Raw genomic sequence first — 26,417 nt, 5'->3', positions numbered from 1 at the left:
TTTAATGGGAAATAGAAATCACCCCAGGGTGGGGTTTTTTGGGGGGGTGATCTTGAAGACTGGGGACACTGGAGTGAGGTGCCAATGGGTAATATGCTTGCCAACATTCAGACAAATAAGTCCAGGAGCTATTGTAGTATGTAATTTTATTTTGTTATTAAAAAAATAGAAAGCCACAGTTTTTTCTTCACTGCCCCTCTGTTCCTGGATGTTGTGGGTAATGTTACCAATTTTGTAGATGTGCTAATAGATAAAACTCCCCTTGTTATCCCTAAGAGAGCTCTAGAATCAACTAGTTGTAGTAGTGATGGTCAAGACAGCAACAAGACAGCTGCCCAGTGCCTACTCATTCCCTACCCTGAAGTTCAAAGTATAAGGAGTCACTTCTGGAACAAAATTCAATGTTTATTTAATTACATTCTCTGAAGGTTTAAAGCATGATGATTTAAACCACGAGAAACAAAACTAAAGTTTAAGACATAACCTTTTTGCAGATAATTTTACGCTCTTTTCTAAACCGAGTCTCAGGGAGACTTTACTCACCTAGAATGGCTGTCACTGTTCCTTACCAGAAACACCCACTCAATATTTTCTATTTAGTTTTACTCTCAGGGAATCAAAACTGAATTGCCCCGCCTAGTGCATCCCACTCAGATAGTCCAGGCCTTAACTGCCCACCCTGGCAGCCACATTCATTCAGCACCACCATACATTTTAAGCACTCTGGAAGTGTAGTATGCAGGGAATCAGTTGTGTGGTGAGGTGGTAATTCTTTTATCACATTTGTATCCTGGCCTTTTTCCTGGGGTCTGATGCAGCAAGGCAATTCTTATATTCTTAATCATGTGGTTAAGGATACACAAACCAGTGGTGAGGAAACTGATACACTTAAAATAAAATAAAAAGCACTCTTAAAACACTAAGTCATGAATTACTCCAAATAATTCTGGGAACTGTAGTTTATTAAGGATGCAGAGAGCTGTTAGAAGACCACTATTCCCTTCAGAGAGCTATAAGTAGAGGGATGATTGTTAAACCACTCTGAAATTGTAGCTCTGTGAGTTCCCAGGAAGCCAAGACTGTTAAAGTGGTATAAGAGTGCTTTAAACATATGTCAATGGACTTTTAAATACTGTGGATTTCAGTGGCCTACATGGCTGTCAATGCAAGTATAGTGTTTGTTGTGACTGGTGTAAAAGGAAAGAAATGAAATTTATGATAGGAATGTATTGCTTTACAGAGACATCCTCATAGAATCATAGAATTGTAGAGCTGGAATGCAGGAATCTCAGCTAAAGCAACCATGACTCAGCTAAGGCATCCCATCTCAGCTAAAGCATCTCATCAACTTAATGATTTTGTAGTACATGAGCTCGGGGGCACTGAGGCCCCAGATGAAATCCCAGTGGTTCCAGTATGTCATATTTTTGTGGTAAACTAGGTTAGTGATATGAGGAAGTAAGACGGCTACATCTCTGGGGCTTGCAATCAGGTCATTCCCGCCAGTCCACACTGCAGTTGGCACAGTCATGTCCTCTATTTTATACAAAGGGGGAAAGCTCTGGAAAGTAAATGACAATGAATCATTATTTTTTTTAAAAAATGTTAGTGACAGCATCTTTACACAATTCAGACCAGCTATGGACAGTCCACAGGCTTGTATAGATGGGCGATTTTTCTTTCTTTCTACCTAGAACACTTATAGTCTGCTAACATGTTTTAAATATGGTTGGGTGGATCCTCTGCGGTTCTCCACAGATTTGCTCCTGGTTTTTCAAAGTTTTGCACTACAAGCCCAGGAACTGTAGGCACTGATTTATTGCTTTCTGGAGTTTGTGGGGGTTTTTTATATTCTATCTTATTTCTTTTTAGCTTGTTGTACACTACTTTGATGGCTTCAGCCCGTGAAGTGGCCTACACATTTACAAAACAAACAAACAATGGAGCAGGGGGCAGGGAGAACCCAAGGCAACCTGACTGACAATTGAAGGCTTCCCCGAAAGAGCTACACTCTCTGTAATTCATCACACAGCTAACATGATGATGTGGGAAGAAGATGGGAGTTCTCCCCACATTTCTTTGCTGCCAATGCCATTGTTCCTGCAAGGAAAGTGGGGAGTGGTTTGGGTGGTGGGAATGGCTTTGAGGACCCTCCAACTATTTGCTGCTTGGTCTGAGGAAAAGGAGTTTGGGAGTCAGGAGATTCACACCACATTTTAAGGAGGTGGAAAAGAACCTGCTTTGAATGCAGAAGGTCCCATATTAAATCCCTGGCAGGGCTAGGAGAAATCCCTGGAGACAACTGGACACATCTAGGCTCCTCCTCCAGACTTTGGTCAAATGTGTGGTCTGAGGTTGGCTCTAGGGGGAGGGTGGGGCTAATGTACATAGCCATGCTCCACCCCCCCACACACAGTCTCTGAGCATGTGGAGGCAAACACCTGATGAGATCACATTCACATTAACTGTGAACTAATTTGTATACTGGTTAGATTGCTAATTAGTACTTGGAGATCCATGTTTACATTCCCCCTTAACCATGAAGTTCACTGACTGACCCTGGATCATTCATTCTAGACTATCTCACAGGGTGGTTATGAGGATAAAATGAGGGGACAGTGACCCATTTCAGCTTGAACTCCATGGATGAATGGTGGGAGGTAAATAGGGCTACCATACGTCCAGGAATTGACTGTCAAAATGGGGTCTGTGCAAATTTTCACCAAATTGGCAAAATGACTAGGAAAACCTAGATGTATGGCAACTAGGGCATTTCTTTTAAAGAAAAAAAAGTTTTAAAAATCCAATACCCCCCATCCCCCCAAAAACTCAACAACTTTGACAAAAAACAAAACCCAACTTTGTCCTGATTTGGAAACATGTCGATATATATAAGCTTGTGTCACCAAATCACTTTTGCAAATCCATGTTAAGAACATCAGAAAATTAGGCCGATGCTTAACTCTTATATTGACACTGATGAGAACTTCAAGCACTTAATATCATCTGGGTTGTGCTGATTAGTCAGAACCATTGTAAATGCATGTCCTTGATGCAGATTTCTATTTTCACCATATTTACTGAACAAAAATTGTTCTCTCTTACCTGGTTATATCTGGCCTGATTCTCATTCCCGTAGTCAAAGTATCTGAATAATCCTGAATCTCTTATCTATCAAAATAATAGGAAAGCCATAGGATTGGATATTAGCATTAGATATTATGTGATACATATTACAAATAATAAAAGTACTGGTTTTGATCCAACCTATTCTTTTCTGTAAAATCCTTGTTTGACTAATTATGAACATTGCCTGTTCCTTTTGGAATTTATCTCTATGGCAGTAAATATCCCTTGGGGTAAAATATATTGTATGTGAGGAATCCCTTTCTGAAATGAAGGGATTTGCAGAACGCTTGGTGTTCATGTGCCCATTTTTTCATAAGACAAAAAGAGCTCCCTACTCTGCCTTAATAAACAAAACTAGGTTTTAAGTGTGTCAGTTCAGAAAGCTCATATTAGAACAATAGCACCAACTTAAATTGGCTTAAAAAATTGTCCAGGAACACCTTAGAGACCAACTAAGTTTTTCTGGGTATAAGCTTCCGTGTGCATGCATACTTCTTCAGATACACTGAAACAGAAGTATCTGAAGAAGTGTGCATGCCCCCGAAAGCTTATACCCAGAACAAACTTAGTTGGTCTCTAAGGTGCTACTGGACAGGTTTTTTATTTATTTTGACTGTGTCAGACCAATACGGCTACCTACCTGAATCTTAAATTGGCTTAATTATTGTAGTGGCTTCCCAGGGAAAGTTAAGTACACTAATAGCTGCAGTATTCTTTGATGGAAGCTCAGAAAGTTTGTAATTTTTGAGTGAGCATATAAGCATGGAACTCTCTTGACCACCACAGCTGCTAAAAAGTATACAACACTCTACCTGTTTCCAGTGTACAATAGATTTAGCTGATGTTCCATCCATAAAGCGAGCTCCATACACATCCATTCGACTCTGCAGGAAAAGTTTGGAAAATAAACAACAATCTGAAAAATCAGTGAAATTAAAACCAAAAAACCCCCAGAAACTCCCCTACAAGTAAATGCTATTTTGTTTAGAAAAGGGATGAGGAAAATACTATACAATTGTAAATGGGATGAAAAGATGCATTTGTATGTGGGGGGGGGGGGAGAGAGAGAAACAGAGAGAGAGAGAGAGAGAGAGATTTCTCCCTTTTGCATCAAATGAACCTGAGGCCACCAAAGCTGGCAGATTCAGGAAAGTTCAAGCAAATAATTTTGTCACACAGGGTATATAGCTCAGCTGTGGAATTCACTTTTGCAAGATGTGATAATGGCTTTGAAGTGGGTTGAGACAAATTCATAGATGATAACTCTATCAGTGGCTATTAGTCATGAAGGCTCTGCAGTACGTCCAGTATCAGAGACAATATATTTCTGAATAGCAGTTGCTGGGAGACAGGAATGGGTTAACTGAGTTTGTGCTCAGGTTCCGCTTGTGTATTTCCTATAAGAATCTGATTGGGCACTGTGACAACAGCATGCTGGGCTCCATGGGACTTTGATTTCCAATGTTTCTTGAACATGGGTCCCCAGCTGTTGTTGGACTACAACTCTCATCATCCCTGGCCACTGGTCCTGCTATCTAGGGATAATGGGAGTTGTAGTCCAGCAACAGCAGGGGACCCAAATATGAGAAACCCAGGGCTTTTATTATGTTGCTAAATTCCAGCTTTTTAGTAGCAACAATTGTTAAGGCAACAAGGTGCATTAAAGTTGATTCACCCTTTGAGATGAATTGGCCGCATCCTGCTTATTGCTCGGCAGGCATTAGGCAGTGCATACATTCTGTCTTTAAGGTCATAGGCCGGACAGAACCAAAATTCTAATGGTCATTTTTCTTCAGGAGACATGTCTCCGATGCCAGCTGCACCCTAACTTTAAAGTAGTATCACATCACTTAAAACAGGCATGGCTTCCCCCAAAGAATCCTGGGGGCTGTAGTTTGATAGGGTTGCTGAAAGTTGTTTGGTGGCTCCTATAATTCTCCTCACAGACTCTTATTATTTCCCACACACTGATTGTTAACCACTCTGAGGGAAGCCATGACTGTTTAAAGTGGTAAATTGCTGTATAGTGCAGATGGAGACTCACTTTCTGGCACCTAAACCCATTTTCCGGGAGTAAGTCCCATTAAACTCTATGAGAATTGTTTCTGACTAGACATATATAGGATTGTGCTGTTATAGTGCAACCATAGGCCTATCTACTCACAAGTAAGCCATATTCTGTTTAATGAGACTTATTTAAAGTTTGTACAAGATTCCCATCTTATTCTGAGTCTTCAATTTTTTGCAGGGCTTTTTGCACCCTTTGGATGCTCAGCTTTTGCTGCAAAAACAAAGTTTTGTGAAGATTCAGAGCATGTAGCAAACCAATCATAGTAGCAAACTACTATGTTTTCTTTACACATCTACACACCATATTTAGATTTGTTGCATTAAATCCGCCTGGTGAGAATATGAGTTGAGCACAGAATTGCTCCATCAATGTAATGCTGCACAATTTCCTGAAAAAGTCTGCCACGGGTTTGCGAAACAGTACAAATTCTCCTCTGACAAAGATGCTCTGGGAAGATACAAAAGGTGTTACAATTTAACCTTAAAAAAATATTTGCAGGATTAGCTATGTTCGTCTAGAATTCTTTTGTGGCTGGTTGCAGCTTCTTAAAGCAGGCTTCCTCAACGTAGCCTCAATGTAGGTGCCAGGTGTACCTGGTTCACCTTCGCATGGAAAGATCTGAAAGGGATTTAGAAGGGAATCCAACTGGTCATACTTACATGTCTCTTCTCAATCAGAAACAATGATAACACCCGGTTCCAATTAGAGGGAGGCTTGTAACCATGTTCCACCAAATCTATTTATAAGACCCCTTCAGATCTTCCAACTCAGGTGGAATCTCGACACATATAAATGTGTCTCTGAAAATGCTTTTTTAAAAAAAATGCTTTGAAAAATATATTGAATCTGCCATAAGCTCAACATCACCACTTAGTGTCACAGCTGTATAATGCACTTAAAATGATATATTTGCAGCTGGATAGCTGAGTCTTCAGTGCAGGAAGGTTGGAGTGCGAATTAGTGAATCTGTTGATTCTATTTCTCTCAGTTTTTCATATTCCACTCTTAAGTCCAATTCTCCACATTTCTAAATCAGTTTGCATTTTTTTTAGGCACAAGTCTGCTTGAAATTTCTTCAGTGTGAATTTTTTTCTAATATATACATTTTTGGTATATTTTTGCCTAGCACACACATTTTTGCAAATAAATTTCCCCTAATATAACCATTTTTGTCTGCTATTTTTGCTAACATGTGGATTGATATACACATTTTACCCTAGTATATGCATTTTTGTATTCATAACCTGCCTGGAGAACCAAATTTTAGAGATGAGTCACTTTTGAATGGCAGCTGAGCTTCTTTTTGTGTGCATTGTGCAAATGAGGTAGGTTCTCCTACAATGCAAACTGATTTTTTAAAAGACAACAACAACAACAATAATGTATTCCTAGTTGGATGTGGACCAAAAACACAAAGTACACATGCATTTCTCCCCTAGATTGAAATATTTAATTCTTAGGGCTTTTTTCTTGGTTTATTCTCTTTATGTTGTTCAGCACTGTAAGAGCAATCCACAGCTCACTGAAATGTATAGTAAAGCCTGTGTTGGTTCTTCAAAACTTTTTTTTTAAAAAAAACACCGAAATTTTGCTATGCATAGCAACTCAAACAAATTTAGGTTGTATTTCTTATATTTCTAAACAGCCCTTCATCCAGTACGCTCTCAGAGCAACACTACAGTTATGTAAAATGTGAACCTGTTATATAGAATCATACAGTTTATAGACTTTTTCTTTTATAGCATTATCTCTATGAGGGTGACAGGTACAATTGTCTTTCTTAGTTATGAAGTTAAGGGAAAGGTTACTCTTAAATTCCTGCTGGCCTCGTATTTTTTGATTTCCTGGTAACAAAATAGAGATTAATGTGTACCTTGGATGAGTAGTCAGGAAGTAGGAAGGAAAATTTGGAAGCAGGGCTTGTCACATGCTTAAGAGAAATCACAGGAGCCAAGGCGGTAAATAGTTTGATTTTTTGAGACAGCTCTGGTATGGCTGAAAATGCTATGAAGCCTAAGGAGAAAAACACAGTGAGCATTTAGGACTGCTCATAGTACGAAATTATTTGCCAATTTACCAAAGGCCTACTAGACTCTAAAGCAGAGATGGGGATTCTGTGGCCCTCCTGATATGGCTGGGCCACAACCCCCACTATTGCTGTTCATTTGCCACGCTGGCAGGGGCTGATGGGAGTTGGAGTCCAAGCACATCTGTAGGGCCACAGGTTCCCTATATCTGCCCTATGCGATCAATGGATCGCAAGTTGAGGCTAAGCAATAGATCTGCCATGAGTGGCAAAACCTGACCATCTCCCCTCTCTACTTATCAAGTTAAAACCTGTTGCCAGTAAAGTAAGGCAATTGAGATTATTCTGTTATTCTTGTAATGATTTTCTCTTTTAAATATAAACTGCTGATTGGAGGTGGGCAGAGGACCAGTTGAAACTGGTTGTGGGGTGCATCTGGCCTAAGGGCTGGCAATTTCTGGCCCATGGCCTGGTCAACAGGACACCTCACCACTTTCTCCACCCTTACAACTATATTCTCATTTCCCCCCTGAAAACTCCTGTGTACCCTCACAGGGACATAGCATAGTCACAAAGGGAATGCAGGCCCATAGATACTGACTGGTTCACAATTCAGCACCAGTGTTGGGGCAAGGCTGACTCCCAACACAAAGGGATGAGCAGTATAAAGTCAAACTGGAATTTTTACAGCTGGCTCAAGGATCCAGAATAGCAGAACATTAACCATTTTTTTTTCTTAGAAAGAGAGAAAGAACAAGAGAGTCAAAAAACATGGGTTAGTCCACTTTAGCATACCAATGGTTGTGCCTTGAGAGTAGCCTACATAATACAGTTGCTTCTGCCCAGTTTTCTTCAGAATGAAGTTGATCATTGCTGGAAGGTCATACAGAGCCATTTCATGGAAACTGAAGGAAATATTTAAATGTTATGGCAAAATTAGTGAAACCTCTTCATCTGAACTCCTAGCTGTTCACCCAGAGTTGCCTTCTGGAAGCTTTTGCTTGAAATGTGGGTGCAGAACCAGGTGATGGAGCCACCATCTGTATTTTCCACTTTAATTTTGCAGCGATGGCTTCCAGCAACACAACATCACTAAACATCCCTCTCTCTCTCTCTCTCACACACACACACATACACATTTTTTCATTTCATACATGAATCTCATGAAGAACCATCACACATAAAAGCAGGCTGTAGGATGTGAAGATGCTCAGTGTGTGGACTTCTACTTCTTTCCACACATTCTGGAATTGTGCAGGTCACAGTACATATGTGGAAATCCAACATGCATAGAGATCTATAGCTTTTAGTTACCATCCTGCTCAGTGTAACCATTTAGTGTATGATGAGGGAAGGGGGGGAATTTGATTCAGTTTGCATTGAAACCTAAATTTTTCAAATTCGCACTTTCTAAAACGAAATGACAACTGAAACACAGTTGTCCTTCAAAATTCATATTAATCCATATGTTGTGATGCCATCCTCCAACCAATCAAGAGTTTACAAAAATACATATATTATGCAAACTGTGAATAAAAATGAGTGAAAATGACATGATAAAATGTGCACACCAAAATATATCAAGAGAAATTTGCACTAAAGTACGGAGGAATTTCCATGAAGACTTGTCAAACAAATTTCTTTTTCAAATTGATGCAGATATGTGGACAACCATATTTAAGTTTGGGGGGAAATGACAGACTGTGAGAACCAAAACCGACAGATCCTTCCATCCCTAACTAGGAGTATTAGGTTCACCCAGCCACAATGGTCCCCCTCACATATGAATCAGGGGAAGGGGCATTGTGAAGAATAAAAATGTTGCCTTTTCAAAAGGCCACAAGGCTATAACAGCTAGATGACTGCAGACAGCAGAACCTTGCTTACACATATCTTGTGGTTAGGAGGCTTATAGATAGGGCTGTTTTCAGCCGTTATGTGATATATCTGTACTCAGTTACACCCACTAGTGTTTGGGATGTGGCTTTATTGCTTGAGTCAATGTGTAAAAACATAAGAAACATGGACCAAATAAGGAGAAATGTAAACAGGAGTAGTGGTCGTTGGAACTAGAGTAATGAGAGATGTCAACAAAGGTGGGGATTTTAGTATGTTAACTAGGTGGTCATGACAGGCATGTATCCAGCCAATGAGGAAACAAGGGAAACCTGTGCTTCAGGTATAAAGAATAAAAACTTGCGCCTTGCCAATTTGGGGTGTGCCTACTTTGGACACCCACTCTTGCAAGAATGTATTGTACTCTATAAACTCTTTACTGCTTCACCAATTTTGTTCAGAATTTATTTTGAGGGTCTTGGGACCCACGTTTTACTTCTAACAAGCATCAGACATAGAAAATCACACATAGGGCTGTAGGATGCGAAAAAACACTGCGTGTAGACTTCTGCTTTTTCTCACACATTCTGGAATCGTGCAGGGATCCAAAATTTTGTAGTCCCTATTTCAAAGGGTTATGTTTCTACAGTTCATTTCTTAGGATAGCTACATGCATAGAAGCCTATAGATTGTAGCCATAGTCTTGCTCAGAGCAAATCTATTGACATAAAGGGATATGAATAGGGATAGGGAGAAATTCAATTCAGTCTACATTTAAAGCTGAATTTATCAAATTTGTTGATATGAGAACCAAAACTCAGCCATCCTTAAAATTTTTGAGTGATTAAGTTCGGCAACCACTCAGGGTTTACAAAAATGTGTATATTTGGTAAAATTGTGCATAAAATGTATATTATTAGTGAAAATAACATTTAAAATGTACCATATTGGGAGATACTACTTGCAAAAATGTGTACATTAGTCAAAACTGCATACAAAAATGTGCTGATCTGGATAAATTTGCACTAAAATGCTAAAGATCAGCAGAGTTAATGTGTGAAATAATATTGTTTATTGCTGTTTATTCTACAGTTCAAAATACCTGAAATCCCAAAATTCATCTTGGTCAGTTGACAAATTCTGGTGTTTCCGAGACCAACTTGATCCTCTGTTGTTCCCCAGCCAAACATCATAGCCAGCATCCGCTAATATAAATCCAAAACTGTTGTTTGCCAGATTTTCGACCCAGAAGCTAGCTTCCGCAAATATCCCATGCTGCAGCAACACAACAGGCCTGGGGCCTGGTTTAAAAAACAAACCATTATAACAAAGCAGGTGAGAATCTCTGTGCCATGATAACAAATATGTTTTTGACAAATATCCCTTGTTTATATTATTAGATTATAGTTTATATTACAGTACATTATCTCAGTATGTTTGTTAGGCTCTAGTCCCGGGGTCGGCAAGGTTTATCTTGCCTGGGTCGGATTGGTCCTTCGTGGGCTGGATCTCTCTCTCACGTGAGCGCATGTGCCTGTGATTTCTGGTATCTGCGCATGCGCAGATGCGATTTCCAGCACCACGGAAGTGAGTACCCGTGTTGCGCTGCACTGGTTTAGCGCAGCATGTGAGCAGGTGGCTCGTGGGCCGGTCAAACGATCTCCGCGGCCCCTTCCAGCCCATGGGCCTTAGGTTAGTGACCCCTGCTCTAGTCTCATTCAGTGGCATGGATCTGAACTTTGACTGTAGAGGAGGCTTGTCAACAAAGCCCTATTCAAGAATTCAGAAAAATCTGTGGGCACTGAAACTGAGGAAGGGGAATAGGCAGGCACATGCCAAACCATGCTCCCAAGGCCCTCATATGAAGTGGACTTGTCCATCCCATCATTGACCTTCCTGGGAGGTCTGAAGGGAATTTATAAGGATGCTTTCTCAAGACATTTCCATGTGCTTCCATGAGGACATCTCCATGTGATCCTGATAAAGCCGGGCTCTCATTCGAGGAAAGACTTTTTAGGGTGTTCAGTCTCTTTCTGACCTTCCTGCTCAATACAAGACAGTTGAGGAATGAAGCTGTTGTACCTGTCCCTTCACCCATCCAGTTTAAGGCTGTATATGCTCTTCTGAACACTTCAATGGGGCTCCAGAGGGTCATGCAACAACCTTCTGGGCCGAGTCGCTTTGGGTCTTGACTGAGGGTCTGATATCTTTATGTAAAGCTCTAGTAATTACATAATTCTGCACTGTATTAAGACTTTTAATATACAACTGTGATAGGCCAGCAAATAGTTTTGAACTATAAATAAGGAAAAAAATATTTTCAGATACCTCCAGGGGTAAGATTTTCTCTTCCAAAGGGAATTCGGTTTACTGTCAAATAATAGCCATCATCTGTTAAGACTTCATACTCTTCACTGGGGTATCCTTTGTAGCGAATCACCTCGCTCTAAAAGAAGAAGAAATAAACTCCTGAGATGTTTGAATTCAGAATGTTTTAATCTGTCACAGAGGAGCTAACAACTGTACATTTATAGTGTCAGTATATAGGTCAGTCACTATATGGCAATGGAAGCAGTTGTTTCTATGTGAAGTGAGGCCCTTCCTGTGTCTGCTCTGTGTTTGTTTAAAAGACACCAAAAACAGATGTCACCACAAGTGTACATTCCATATATTTGCATACACCAATAGTTGAGCAGCACAATCATAGTGTTATTCACATGTAATGTTCAACAAGTTTACAACCTGAGTACAAAGCAGTTGAGCTGTGTAGACACTTTCAACAAGTGTAGACTCTGTCACACAAGACCCTTTCACTCTTTGCTTTAAAATTAGTTTGCAATAAGCTCCTGTTCAGTATGAAATGAAGCTGTACCAACACATCACCACCACCATCTAATTTCATTGCATTTGTATACTGTCTTTCTGCAAAGGCACCCAAAACAATTTACTGTTTTAAAGTACTAAGACAAATGATAAAACATCTAAAAGCAGGGAGGAAGTCTGACTGGAGAAGGTTGTGATGTTGTCTGTGCCTGCCTCCTTCATACTCACTTACTCAACCTACACTCAGAATTGAGAAATGTTCCTGAACTGCTTTCAGTATTATGGAACAGAAGTCCTGGCTCTCACTCTTGGACACCATACTCAGATTCTCAGCCGGATTGTTACTAAACATTTAATCCCACAATTCACCACATAGATTATGTTACAACGAGTCCATTGTACAATGAGTCCATTAATGCTGAGCTCCAAGGAGCATGGGGTAGGTGTAGGCAAGGCTTTCTTTCTGCCGGAACTCACCAACTCAGTTCCGGCACCTCTCAGGTGGGCTCCATTGTCATTCTAAGGGATTGAGGGAGGTGTTTGTGCTGGTGTCCCATCCTTAGAGAAGGAGGCTCACTGTCTGATTCAGACTCAGGCACATCCCCAGAGATGGGGAGTGTTTTGCTGGCAGAAGGAGACACCTGGGTCAAATCAGCAGCCCTCCCTTGGTGCTTGGGACATCCAATAGTACTGAGGTGGGGCTTTCTCCCACCAACCAGCATCCAGCACAGCACCTCACAGGCCACTGAGTCCCTCCCCAGGATCAAACTCCCCACTCTCGTCCCATTCCTCCTCCCTGCTCTGGCCAGCTCTGCCAAGAAGTCTTTACATAATCTATGTGGTGAATTGTGAGATTAAATGTTTGGTAACAATCTGGCTGAGAATCTGAGTACCTCGGGTTACGTACTTAATTCGTTCTAGAGGTCCGTTCTTAACCTGAAACTGTTCTTATCCGGAAGCACCACTTTAGCGAATGGGGCCTCCTGCTGCTGCTGCGCCACCGGAGCACAATTTCTGTTCTCATTCTGCAGCAAAGTTCTTAATCCGAGGTACTATTTCTGGGTTAGTGGAATCTGTAACCTGAAGCGCATGTAACCTGAAGCGTATGTAACCCGAGGTACCACTGTATTGGGTTCACGACACTAAGAGGCAGTGCTTTTTTCTGGGGGGGATGCGGGGGGACACATACACCTAAACTTTCTGTGAATCTAAGTTTTGCATCATTGAGGGGCAGTATTTCAATATGAGTAGGAAAATGAGAGTACCACTAAACATTTGTAAAGAAAAAAAGCACTGCTAAGAGGGAAACAGAAAGTGCTGTTGTTTGTCTTTCCTTGCTGTTCTACATACTCCTCTGCATCACCAGAAATAAGTTTTGCATTTCCCAATGACTTGTTTGTCATCACTCCCTATTGCATATCCCCACGCCATTAACCAATAGTTATGATTTTGATGTTCAAGACCTGGGATTGCCAACACGGTGCCCCTGCAGATGTTATTGGGCTAGAACTCCCATTAGGTAAAGGTAAAGGGACCCCTGACCATTAGGTCCAGTCATGGCCGATTCAGGGGTTGTGGCACTCATCTCGCTTTATTGGCTGAGGGAGCCGGTGTACAGCTTCTGGGTCATGTGGTCAGCATGACACTTCTGGCAAACCAGAGCAGCGCACGGAAACGCCATTTACCTTCCCATCGGAGCGGTACCTATTTATCTACTTGCACTCTGATGTGCTTTCGAACTGCTGGGTTGGCAGGAGCAGGGACCGAGCAACGGGAGCTCACCCCATCATGGGGGTTTGAACTGCCAACCTTCTAATCAGCAAGTCCTAGGCTCTGTGGTTTAACCCATAGCGCCACCCGCGTCCCTTGGGCTAGAACTCCCATTAGGCCCTGATAAATGGTCATGCAGTCTGGGGCTCAGGGGAACTGGAGCACCACAACAGCAGCTTGAGGGCACCTCGATGGCTACCCCTGTTATAGACTGGAGGAAGGGAGATAGAAGGAACAAGAGCTGCTCTTCAGCTCCCTCAGATTTGAATTCTAGCCCCATCTCAGGCCTGCACTGCATAAGATTTATAAAGGAGTACATAGCTTACAACATTCATGTGAACTTCAGGATTTGAACCTCTGCTCCCACTCAGTTCTTCTGCGCTCCCAGTTGCTAGTATTAGACAAGCAATGGCAAGAAACCACCACATCTTCTTTCTATATATGATTTTTTAAAAAAAAGTGGGGTGGAAGAGGAGGAGGGGAAAAGGGGGGAATCCTACATCAATTACTTCATAAACAATGCAGATGTAATATATACATTTTAATCAAATATTCCAGAATGTCTGAAATCCAAATTCAATACATGAGTAGCATACAAAAATAAACTATCAAACCTAATAGAAAACATAAAATTGTGTTAAATGCATGAAGTCCAAGCTGCATAAACCAAGTAAACTAATTGGGGAAGAAAAGAAGAGTTTTCAACCATGCCAGGGCTTGCTTTCCTTCTAGGAGAAGAGAATATCAGGGAACTGGGGCTGCATGCCAAAAACACCTGCTTGAGTCACAGGGGCAGATAAAAAAAAAAATCTTTCTCTACAAATCTTCATTCTGTTCTGTTTTTAAAATTCTGTTTTAAAAATCCCAGGCTACACTGTACCTTGCCTTCCCCCTTATTTTTTGCTTATCAATACCCCATGCCCCTCAAAATGCAGACAAATATATACAAAAAAGCCCAGAGTAAATGAAAATATTACCACTCAGAGTCCTCTTGCTGTGTTTAGGCAGGAACAGAATATCCAAATGATGCCTCCTCCAACATTGCCAGCATTATCTATTACCAGAGAAATTCCTTTTCCATGTTTCACAAGACATTTGTTTTTACAATTGCCAGTTCCTTCTAATCGGTTCTTTTTCTTCTTGATATCAAAGTATCTGCAGCATAGCAGTAATACTGTGGGTGGCTTCTTTAGTTATATGACTTGAATGGCACAACATTCTTGGTTAGTTCCATCGGGAACACCTAATTAAAACTGGTGACCAGTGTAAAGGAAATAAATGCACGTGACTGATGATCTGTAGCAGTGCACTTGACCTGACCACTCACAATCACAGCAGAACACATGCACAGCTCTGTTTTGGAAATTGGGGCATTTTTTGCCCTGAGAATCTATTCTCCCCTAAATTACTAACAAGGGATATGATGCACAAATATGCAGAAAGAGTGGAATCAAGGTTATGGAAATGAATCCTGAATAGGTGACCCATGACTAAAGTGATGTACTTAATAAACCTTTTATTTTCATGCCTATGCCATTCATTTTAAAGCCACCCTACATTTTAGTGCACAGTTCCTTTTGCATTCCTGCATGTAGGCATGTGACATAAGATACCTGTGCTTCCTTCTAGGCTCCTATTTAATATAATAGGTTTATGGTACATTCATAGAGACAGCATCAATTAAATCAATTTCATCCTACCTGTATGAATGACTTTGCGTGGACAGGCGGAGTCCCCAGATCCTGCGCGGTCCCCCCCGTCATGTGGAATAATGACTCAAGACAACGTGCTATGGGATTAAATTGGCCACAACTTTATTAAATTTTAAATGTGGGTAGACCTTGGCTCAGGCATTGGGTGTTCTCCCTCCCCAGTCCCCAGCCGGGGACCTAGGGAGCATCAGGGTTATCCAGTGTGTGTGGGGGGGATGGGCCGGCTCTGGAGAACATATGTTCAAGCAGAGATAGCCGCCCCCGTAACGCCGCCGCCGCCGCAGGGGAGAGCAATGACGACCTTTCGGCATACGGTCAAGGCCTCCCTTCAGAAACCCCTTTAACAGGGAACCCTGGTATCACCGCCGCAAAGAGGAAGATGGACTAAAGGATTCCGCCCAAGGCCTGATACCGCCAAAGTTGTGACGTTTTGCTACGGGAAAGGCGAAACCTGCCAATGCAGGGAAATTCCTTTCCGGCCCTTTAACAGAGACCTTAACGTAGCAGCGCCCACATACCTGTGAAGAAAAGTTAACCTGCAAAATAAGACATTAACTGAGGGTAGGTAGGGTGGGAGAAGCTCTGGAGCCAAGTGAGGATTCCCAGGTAAGATCCTCCCTCTATTGTGTGGGCAGGTAATCCCTCCCCTACCTGGCCTGGTCTCTTTGGCAACGCTTCCCCTAGGTGGGATTGGACAACTGACTGAGGTAGGCGGAGACCTCCAGGTATCCCACCTGAGGGAAGGCAAAGCCAAGCCTATGCTGTTGGAGCCGCTCCAGATCTAGGGGCTGTGCACATCCACGCAAAGGGCGCCCCCCATTTTAAGCGGGGAGCGGTCATTCTGGCAGCACCACTGTCATATGCGCGAGTGCCCAGGTCTGTAGGTGTAGCGCTGACCAGGAAAGGTGTTATGCTCAAATATTTTGGTTACTCCACCACTGCAGAGGCAACAAGGCCATTTTTTTCCTCCATTGTAAATACATACCCTGTGACATTCTACAAGTATATCCAGTTTGCGCACTTTCCATACTGTGTTCTCCTTCTGACTCCTCCTACGTACACACAGTAAAACATATACCACTCCCTGTGTTCCCCTTCTCACCTCTTAACTGTCATTACATATCACAGGATGCTTTTCTTCATTGCAAAAACTCTTGCAAAAACTGTCCTAACTGGTCTCTGAACAAGATGTTTCAGTAGATTGATAAGATCCATGTGTGCAAGGGTGTCTATGTATGAGTGCCATTCGAAATAATCTCATCCTAGATTCAATTTAATCTTGCTTATTTGTGAGCAATGCAATTCCTTTTGGATGGAGCCCCTCAGGGACCCAAGCCTCTTCTATTTCTACATAGTTCATTCATCAAATCCATTGGTTTTCATTTCATCACCAGCCGTAACCTGGTGACACCCAGCTTTACTTTTCTACCCTGGAGATCTTTATCTTCATCCAGTCTTGCGACTCCCGCTGCCTGCAGCAACATTCCTGCTTGGGTGGTCACCATTTAACTCAGCACAACAGAGAGCAAACTTCTCATCTCTCCTTCCAAATTCTCACTTCCTCATAGATGATGTGCTAACACAGAGATGGACTTTTTCACTGCTGGTGCCAGTGTTGTGGAATGCCCTCCCTGCTAAAATACAAGATGTCCAATCTGTGTTGGGTTTCTGCTGGCTTCTGAAAGCACACCTCTTTAGGCAAGCATTCTCCTGCGCTGAACTCCTGGTGTGTTATTGTTTTTGTTTGTGTGCTTTTAATTATATATTTATTACTGTGCATTATCATTAAGGGTGCCTCAATGTCCCAGTGGATTGTTTGTTTTAATTATGCATTGATTTTACAATTGCAAACCACCTAGGAGCCACTTGCTAAATAAATAAATAAACTGCTGCCCATTTTCATTCATAGACTAGATGTAACTTGTTGATAAGGCTCAAAGTCTGAATATTTTGATGGATCTTGCCTTCTTCTTCTTTTTTTAGTTTCCATATTTCATCCATTACCAAATTGTGTGACAACTCTGCTTCACATGTTTGTGTGCACGTGTGCACAATCATTGACTTTTGACTACAGTAACCCCTTCCTCCTCTGCCCCCTTTCTCATTCCTTAGGCCTCTTCCTTGAATGTTACAACTAAATCCATCTGTGTCACATGACTCAGAGACTGTGACAGCCATTCTTTGTTCCTTACATGAACTTCCTGTTTGCTCATATTCCTGAGCCCTTTCCAGGCATTCCTATGACACATGAGACAGAGATGCCCCCAACATTGCCACAAGAGCAGATGCTACAGGGCAAGCGGGCAGGTAATATAGGAGCAAGAGTAAGGCAGCTGGAAGCTCACAAGTGAGAGGGAACATAGCTCATCGTAATCCTGTTTGGGCACATATCAGGATCCATATTGCCTCAGAAAAAATCCTGAGCCATAAAGGATTCTTTTATACTGCTATAGATTTGATATTGCTTGAGCGCATGCCAGGGGCCAAATTGAATAAATAGAACAAACCTGAGCCCCAAAAGTGGACCTTACTGCCCATCTACAAATATCCCCTTTGGGGGCAAAGTTCTTGAGGCAGGGATAGCTGTGTAGCTTCAGCTGTACAGTGGAACCTTGGTTCTTGAACTTAATCCGTTCTGGAAGTCCATTCAACTCTGAAACAATTTGAAAATTGAAAATTTGAAAAAGCCAAGGCATGGCTTCCAATTGACTACAGGAGTTTCTTGCACTCAAGCAGAAGCCACATCAGACGTTCGGCTTCCAAAAAACATTCGACAACCAGAACACTTACTTCTGGGTTTTCGGTGTTCGGGAGCTGATTTGTTCGTCAACTAAGCTGTTCTAAACCAAGGTTCCACTGTACTTGCATGAAACAGACTACAGTGGTTCCCTGGTTTATGAACTTAATCTGTTCCTGAAGTCCATTCTTAAAACAAATCTGTTCTTAAACCAATGAACGCTTTCCCTAATGAGGCCTCCCACCACCAGTGCCCTTCCACAGTTAGGCTTCCGTTTGTAGACCGAGGTAAAGTTCGCAAACTGGAACACTACTTCCGATTTTGCGGATTTCATAAACTGAATAGTTTGTTAACAGGGCTGTTCGTAAACCGAGGTACCACTGTATCTTGACCCATTTCTAATTGACTTCAGATCTGATTTTGGTGCGAAAGCAGATTTCGCGTAATGAAAAGAAGGATCAATAAATTCAATGAACTCAAATCCATCACGGCAAAATATTGATTTATAGAGAATTCCCCATCAACTCCACAATTTTGGGGATAACCTGTGCTATTTTTCTAAAAGAAGAGGTTCTGGAACTTACCATGAACGTCTCCCTTGTTCTCTTAGAATGACCGCTCCCCACTTAAAACGGGGGGCGCCCTTTGTGTGGACACGTGCAGCCCCTAGATCTGGAGTGGCTCCAACAGCATAGACTTGGCCTTGCCTTCCCTCAGGTGGGATACCGGGAGGTCTCCGCCTACCTCAGTCATTTGCCCAATCCCACCTGGGGGAAGCGTTGCCAAGGAGACCAGGCCTGGTAGGGGAGGGATTACCTGCCCACACAATAGAGGGAGGATCTTACCTGGGAATCCTCACTTGGCTCCAGAGCTTCTCCCACCCTACCCACCCTCAGTTAATGTCTTATTTTGCAGGTTAACTTTTCTTCACAGGTTTCGCAGGTTAACTTTTCTCCACAGGTATGCGGGCGCTGCTACGTAAGGTCGCTGTTAAAGGGCCAGAAAGGAATTTCCCTGCATTGGCAGGTTTCGCTTTTCCCGTAGCAAAACGTCACAACTTTGGCGATATCAGGCCTTGGGCGGAATCCTTTAGTCCACCTTCCTCTTTGCGGCGGCGATACCAGGGTTCCCCATTAAAGGGGTTTCTGAAGGGAGGCTTTGACCGTACGCCGAAAGGTCGTCATTGCTCTCCCCTGCGGCGGCGGCGTAACGGGGGCGGCTATCTCTGCTTGAACATATGTTTTCCAGAGCCGGCCCATCCCCCCCCCACACACACTGGATAACCCTGATGCTCCCTAGGTCCCCGGCTAGACGCCCAATGCCTGAGCCATGGTCTACCCACATTTGAAATTTAATAAAGTTGTGGCCAATTTAATCCCATAGCACGTTGTCTCGAGTCGTTATTCCGCATGACGGGGGGACCGCGCGGGATCTGGGGACTCCGCCTGTCCATGCAATGGCAATGTCTCCCACCTGAATGGTGCCAGAACTGAGTTCTGGAAAGTTCTAGCTGGAAAAAAGCCCTGGGGCTAATCCACGTAGCCCTGTTCATCATCCATGCATTCTCTGAGTTTATGGAAGCAAACACCAGGTGGTCTCTCTCCGCCCCACAGTAGGCAGAACACACACTCTGAGCTGTTTAACCCTATAAGCTCAGGTTTTCCTCACAGGGGTCACATTCACTTTAACTGGTAATGCAGGTAAGTCCGAATTCTCAAGTGCAGGAAGACTTTTTAGAGCGTTCAACTGAATGTACTTTGAAGCCCTCTTCTGACCTTCTTGCTCAACCCAAGACAGTTGAGGAGTGGAGCATATGTGCTACCCTTCACCCATCCAGTTTAAACCCATATTTGTTATTCTTAATGCTTTAATGGGGCTCTAGGTGTCAACCAATAACCTTCTGGGTCCAGTCGCTTCAAGCATGTATATAACTCTGTGCTGGCATAGCTGTCAAGGCTATTATTGTACCACCTTGACAGGCTAGGGATTTGTTTTGGACTTATTTTTAAAAAGAAATTATGAGAAACCTCCAACTGCAATATTTTTTCTTCCAGAGGGTATTCTATTTATTGTCAAATAATAACCATCATCTGTTAACACTTCATACTCTTCACTGGGGTATCCTTTGTAGCAAATCATCTCACTCTGAAAGAACAGAAAACATATATTTTAATTCATAATATTTTAATCTATCTGCTGGAGAGTAGACCTTTAAGCTGCCACTTTTAACAGTATGTTAGTAAGGTCATTATATGGTTTAGTCACTAGATGGCCCTGGTGAAGTCAGGAATTATCTGGGTGAAGTCAGGAATTTCCTGTGCCTCCTATGTTCTTGTTTAAAAAGCACAATAAGGGTGTTCACACATTACATTCACAAATAATCTAGCTGTATATTCAAAGTGTTATTAACAGGTAATGTTCAATGAGCGTACAGTCTGTGTACACAGTAGTTGAACTGTAAATAGAAGTTAATGACTTCTTCACACAAACACTTACAAATGTGAAAGAGACAGCTTTTACCAGTGTTCATTGTGTGAAGAAGCCTATGAATGATCTTGTATAGTTTTATCACTGGTGTACCATCTAAGCCATTTGCGTGGACAGGTGGAGTCCCCAGATCCCGAGTGGTCGCCCCCGTTATGTGGAATAACGACTCAAGACAACGTGCTATGGGATTAAATTGGCCACAACTTTATTAAATTTCAAATGTGGGTAGACCTTGGCTCAGGCATTGGGCGTTCTCCCTCCCCAGTCCCCAACCGGGGACCTAGGGAGTTTCAGGGATATCCAGTGTGGGGGGGGATGGGCCGGCTCTGGAGAACATATGTTCAAGCAGAGATAACCGCCCCCGTTACGCCGCTGCCGCAGGGGAGAGCAATGACGACCTTTCGGCGTACGGTCAAAGCCTCCCTTCAGAAACCCCTTTAAAGGGGAACCCTGGTATCGCCGCCGCAAAGAGGAAGATGGACTAAAGGATTCCGCCCAAGGCCTGATACCGCCAAAGTTGTGACGTTTTGCTACAGGAAAGGCGAAACCTGCCAATGCAGGGAGATTCCTTTCCGGCCCTTTAACAGCAACCTTAATGTAGCAGCGCCCGCATACCTGTGAAGATAAGTTAACCTCCAAAAGAAGACATTAACTGAGGGTTGGTAGGGTGGGAGAAGCTCTGGAGCCAAGTGAGGATTCCCAGGTAAGATCCTCCCTCTATTGTGTGGGCAGGTAATCCCTCCCCTACCTGGCCTGGTCCCCTTGGCAACGCTTCCCCTAGGTGGGATTGGACAACTGACTGAGGTAGGCGGAGCCAAGCCTATGCTGATAGGGCCACTCCAGATCTAGGGCTGCGCACGTCCACGCAAAGGGCACCCCTCGTTTTAAGCGGGGAGCGGTCATTATGAAAAATGGCTCTTATCTTGTCATTTCTTTCCTTTAATATTTGGTTTGTAAAGGTAAAGGTAATGGGACCCCTGAGTATTAGGTCCAGTCGTGACCAACTCTGGGGTTGCGGCACTCATCTCACATTATTGGCTGAGGGAGCCGGCGTACAGCTTCCGGGTCATGTGGCCGGCATGACTAAGCAGCTTCTGGCAAACCAGAGCAGCGCACGGAAACGCCATTTACCTTTCTGCTGGAGCGGTACCTATTTATCTACTTGCACTTTGATGTGCTTTCAAACTGCTAGGTTGGCAGGAGCAGGGACCGAGCAATGAGAGCTCACCCCATCACGGAGATTCAAACCACCAGAGACAGCTGAACAGTGGATTATTTACACTAGTGCAAATAGGAACTGGCTTTCTGTAGAAGGTTCTGAATGAGTAGGTCATGCATTTATAAAGACCATGACACAAGGTGAAAATTCTCCCATGGAAGAAAACAGCAGACCATATTTTATGTGTTTGTAACCTGCCTGGGAACCATATGGTGATAACTAGGCTATAAATGCATATAAATATAGTAATAGTCATTTCCCTCAAGATCACATGTCAAACCAGTTAGACCTTGTTAGCATATGCATAGTACTAATTATGTTGCAAACTATACAATATAGACAATGCCTGCATCTATTTTTTACATTGTTAATAAACAACCCTGAAAATTCCAGTCCTCCGCAGGATTCTTATCTTCATAGTTCCTTACAAAACATAAAGATATATGGAAGACTGTGGAAGCAGACAAGAAGTGTGAATAGACGAAGCACAACTCACACTGTCTGCATTGTTTATAGTTTCTAGAGCTATCTTCACCTTGTCAGAGATGGTTAAGTGTTAGCTCTCTACTGCTGGTTTCCACTGGTTCCCACCATTGCTGGTTCCCACCATTGGCCATGCTGGCTGGGGCTGATGGGAGCCAGAGCATTAAGATATATATATGTGTTTAAATGCTAGCCACAGCATATTTTACTTGTCTTCTATTACTTTCTGAGCTCTGAGCACAGTACAGAGAAACCAAGTCAACGTAGCCTTCCTGCATTCCATTTAATTCTGTCTCCTTTGGGAATAGCAAGGAAAGACCAACATCAAACATATTAACTGTTTCTTGGAACTGATGAATAATTCCTTTACTGTCAAGGCTATGAACATCTTTGATGAGAGCCTAATATATTGAAGACAAGAGTTTTGCTTACTGATATCCTGCACCCCTAAAACATAGAATAAGTAAATATATTACCTTCCAGAGTCGTCTTGCTCTGTTTAGACAGGAGCAGGATCTTCAAATGATGCCTCCGTAAACAACGCCACCACTACCAATTGCCACAGAGATTCCTTTTGTGTGTTTCACAAGAGACTATTTGATTCTGCAATTGTTTTGTTTATTGTAAAGACTCGCGTAGCACTAATATTGTAGGCAGCTTCTTGATTCATAGGTCTTGAATGGAACTTGGTTTATAGGTCTTGAATGGAACTTGATTTATAGGTCTTGAGTGGCTTCGGAAACCCAGCCAGATGGGAGGAGTATAATTAATAAATTATTATTAAAATTTATTATGTTATAATAAGTTCCACGGGAAACACCCAGTGAATACAGACAATGCACCCACAGGGCTTTTTGGAAAATTGTGATCATTCCATCCCATGGGAAAGTGTGCAATTTGCTTTTTCTTCCCTGAAAAGGACTTGATGCACATCTATGTTCTCCCAATTTACTAATGAGGGATATTATGCACAAATATTCAGAAACAGTGGAGTTAATGTTATGGAAATGAATCCATGACCTTAAAGTGATTTGCTTAATAAATTTTATTATGCAGTACCTATGCCAATAGTTTTTAATCCACCCTTCATTTTACTGTGCAGTTCCTTTTAACATTCCTGCAACAATATATATAAAAAATAAGCTATAATATAAAAAATACAAAATATTTTTAAAATGAAAACCATACCTACAAGCCCTAAAAACTATTAAAACCATTCAAACGGGTGTAAATTAATGTACTTTTTATTGGGCTTTGGGTGGGAAACACCCACTTATGTGGACAGCGCTTGTGGCCCTGTGAAAAAGCCCCTCCCTTCCTCCCCCCAAGAGGGTGAAATGACTTCACCATGGCAGCTGGCCACTGGAACATCTTCCTGACTGGCCACCATCGTGAAGTTTGAAATTACGCTATCAGGATGAAGCTGAGGGGTGGAGCCAGGATGGGGATAAAGTCCAACTGCACCCAAGCTGGGCACCACAGCTGGAGGGCAATGAAGATAAAAGTAGTGGTGGGAGTCAAGCAGAAAAGACTCAACAGCAGCATATGGGAAGGGAGAAGTCCAGCAGCAGAGAGTGGAGTGGTGAGAGTTAACTTTGCAGCACACGGAGACAAAAGCATAAAAAAGAGAGAAGCTGGAATCCTTGCAGGAGCTAATCTGAGGAGAGCCTCAGAGGATTCACTACCCCTAGCTAAAGCCTTAAAGAAGGGGGAAAACACCCTCCATATAAGCCTGTGAATAGCCCCTAGATGGTCTAAATTGTGTCAAGGTGCTGTCGTTAAGAACAATGTGTAGTATTCCCCCCCCCAAAAAAAATGATTCACTGTATTTTATTTTCTAGGAATTTCTTCCTTCATATAAACTATGACGTTACATGTAATGCTCATAAAACACTTACCACCCCACCCTTTTCGTTTTAAATTTTGTTATTTTAAAAGTTTAAGTTTTAAAATTAAGATGTGTTTTTAATGGAACTTGGTTGCACCCATCACTGTGCAGCCTGCATTCCTGAGGGCGTGATTTGCCATTCCCCTCTTCTTCCTGTGAACCCTCAAAATCTCCACCCAACCTTCTGCAGCAGATTTGTAGGGTACATAGGTTGGGGCTGCAGGAAAGATGATATTTCCTGGGTTCTGCTCAGTAATATTCAAAAGTGACTAGCCGGCCTCAAACTGCCTTCATCACCCTCCATTCCTACCTATTTGCCCTCTCACCTTGTGGCATCTGCTTTTGTGGCAATGACAGGGGCACATCTGATTCATGCTTCATAGGAATGCCTGAAAAGAGCTTAGGAGTATGAGCAAACAGGAAGTTCACATTAGGATCTAAGGGTGTCTGTCACATTCTCTGATGAACATGGCATTGATGGTTTTAATGGCCGTAGTCAGGATAGAGGCCTGAGCCATAACAGAAGGACAGGAAAGAGAGGTTGCTGTAGTCAAAGTCGTAAGATGACTACTAGGCTCACCTGTGCAGAAACATGTGAACCAGAGTTGTCAAACAATTTGTTTCAGGATCAAATATGGCAAGAAAAAGAGAAGGAAGGATGCACCACAATGCTCCTAATTCAGTAAGGTGGGTGGAGACACTGTCCATGAATGAAAATGAGCAATATTTTATTTGTTTATTTAGCAAATAGTTTCTAAGTGGTTTGCAATTGCAAAATCAATGCATAATTAAACGAAACAATGGGCAATCCATTGGGTCATTAAGTCACCCTTAATTAGAAATACACACACACACACACACACACACACACACACATACACAAACAATTAACATCATAAAACTAATGCAATAAAATCAGGAGTTCATTTCAGGAGAATGCCTGCCTTAACAGGTGTGTTTACATGATCCAATGGAATACCAACACAGATTGGGCCTCTTGTATTTTAGCCAGGAGGGAATTCCACAACACTGGCACCAGCAGTGAAAAAGCCGATTTCTGTGTTACCATGTCTTATGTGAGGAGGCAAAGACATGGAAGGATAGATGAGAAGTTTGCTCTGTGTTGTGCTGAGTTTTAAATGGTGATGAAACATCCAAGCCGAATGTTGCTGCAGGCAGCAGGAGTTGCAAGACCGGATGGAGATGAAGATTTCTGAAGAGAGAGCTGGGTGCCACCAGGATATGGATCCTACTGAAATGGAAACTAGTGAGAGAGGCTTGGAAATGGATCCCTGAGGAACTCCACCCAAAAGTGATGGTGTTGCTCATAAGTGAGATTAAACCAAACCTAGGATGAGATTCATTTGAGTGTCGTTCATACACAGACACTGTCACATACATGTTGTTGTTTAGTCGTTTAGTCGCGTCCGACTCTTCGTGACCCCATGGACCAGAGCACGCCAGGCACTCCTGTCTTCCACTGCCTCCCGCAGTTTGGTCAAACTCATGTTGGTAGCTTCGAGAACACTGTCCAACCATCTCGTCCTCTGTCATCCCCTTCTCCTTGTGCCCTCCATCTTTCCCAACAACAGGGTCTTTTCCAGGGAGTCTTCTCTTCTCATGAGGTGGCCAAAGTATCGGAGTCTCAGCTTCAGGATCTGTCCTTCCAGTGAGCACTCAGGGCTGATTTCCTTAAGAATGGATAGGTTTGATCTTCTTGCAGTCCATGGGACTCTCAAGAGTCTCCTCCAGCACCATAATTCAAAAGCGTCAATTCTTCGGTGATCAGCCTTCTTTATGGTCCAGCTCTCACTTCCATACATCACTACTGGGAAAAAGAACTTCTCAATTCACTAAAACACCTTGCTTGAGAAACCAGTTAGGACAGGTTTTGCAAGTATGCATGAATGCAAGAAAGATTTAACATATCCGCCAACATTTCTTCAATGAAATGCTATTACATGATAATTATTATTTATACCCCACCCATCTGATTGTGTTGCCCCAGGCACTCTGGGCATCTTCCAACATATATAAAAACATAATAACACATTAAACTTTCCCTGGGAAGAGGGATTGATTGTTAAGCTACTCTGACAACTGTAGCTCTGTGAGAAGAACAGGGCTTTCTTAGCAACTCTCAGCACCCTTAACAAACTACACTTCCCAGCATTCTTTGGGGAAATGATAACTGTTAAAACGGTATCATAGTGCTTCAAATGTATGGGGCAAATGT

General features: G+C 42.5%; 1 protein-coding gene and 1 long non-coding RNA gene across 2 annotated transcripts in view; one reads left to right on the top strand and one right to left on the bottom strand.

Moving 5' to 3' along the window:
• The window catches only part of LOC310845601, a 75,245-nt gene that overhangs the window by 17,703 nt on the left and 31,125 nt on the right, over positions 1 to 26,417 (top strand). The window lies entirely within an intron of this gene.
• On the bottom strand, positions 385 to 14,836 carry LOC310845554 (lipase member M-like). Its single transcript, XM_083740751.1, has 10 exons — positions 14,633 to 14,836; positions 13,982 to 14,090; positions 11,391 to 11,508; positions 10,165 to 10,363; positions 8,022 to 8,131; positions 7,074 to 7,213; positions 5,501 to 5,647; positions 3,942 to 4,013; positions 3,106 to 3,171; positions 385 to 1,561 (listed from the first exon to the last, which is right to left on the bottom strand). The coding sequence occupies exons 2-10, from the start codon at positions 14,081 to 14,083 to the stop codon at positions 1,328 to 1,330; spliced, it is 1,188 nt and encodes a 395-aa protein (XP_083596877.1). The 5' UTR covers positions 14,084 to 14,090; positions 14,633 to 14,836; the 3' UTR covers positions 385 to 1,327.

The sequence above is a fragment of the Podarcis gaigeae genome (assembly GCF_964106915.1).
Source record: "Podarcis gaigeae genome assembly, chromosome: 5".
Taxonomy (NCBI): domain Eukaryota; kingdom Metazoa; phylum Chordata; class Lepidosauria; order Squamata; family Lacertidae; genus Podarcis; species Podarcis gaigeae.
Note: the sequence above shows the minus strand (reverse complement) of the source record. Positions and strands in the feature narration are given on the sequence as shown.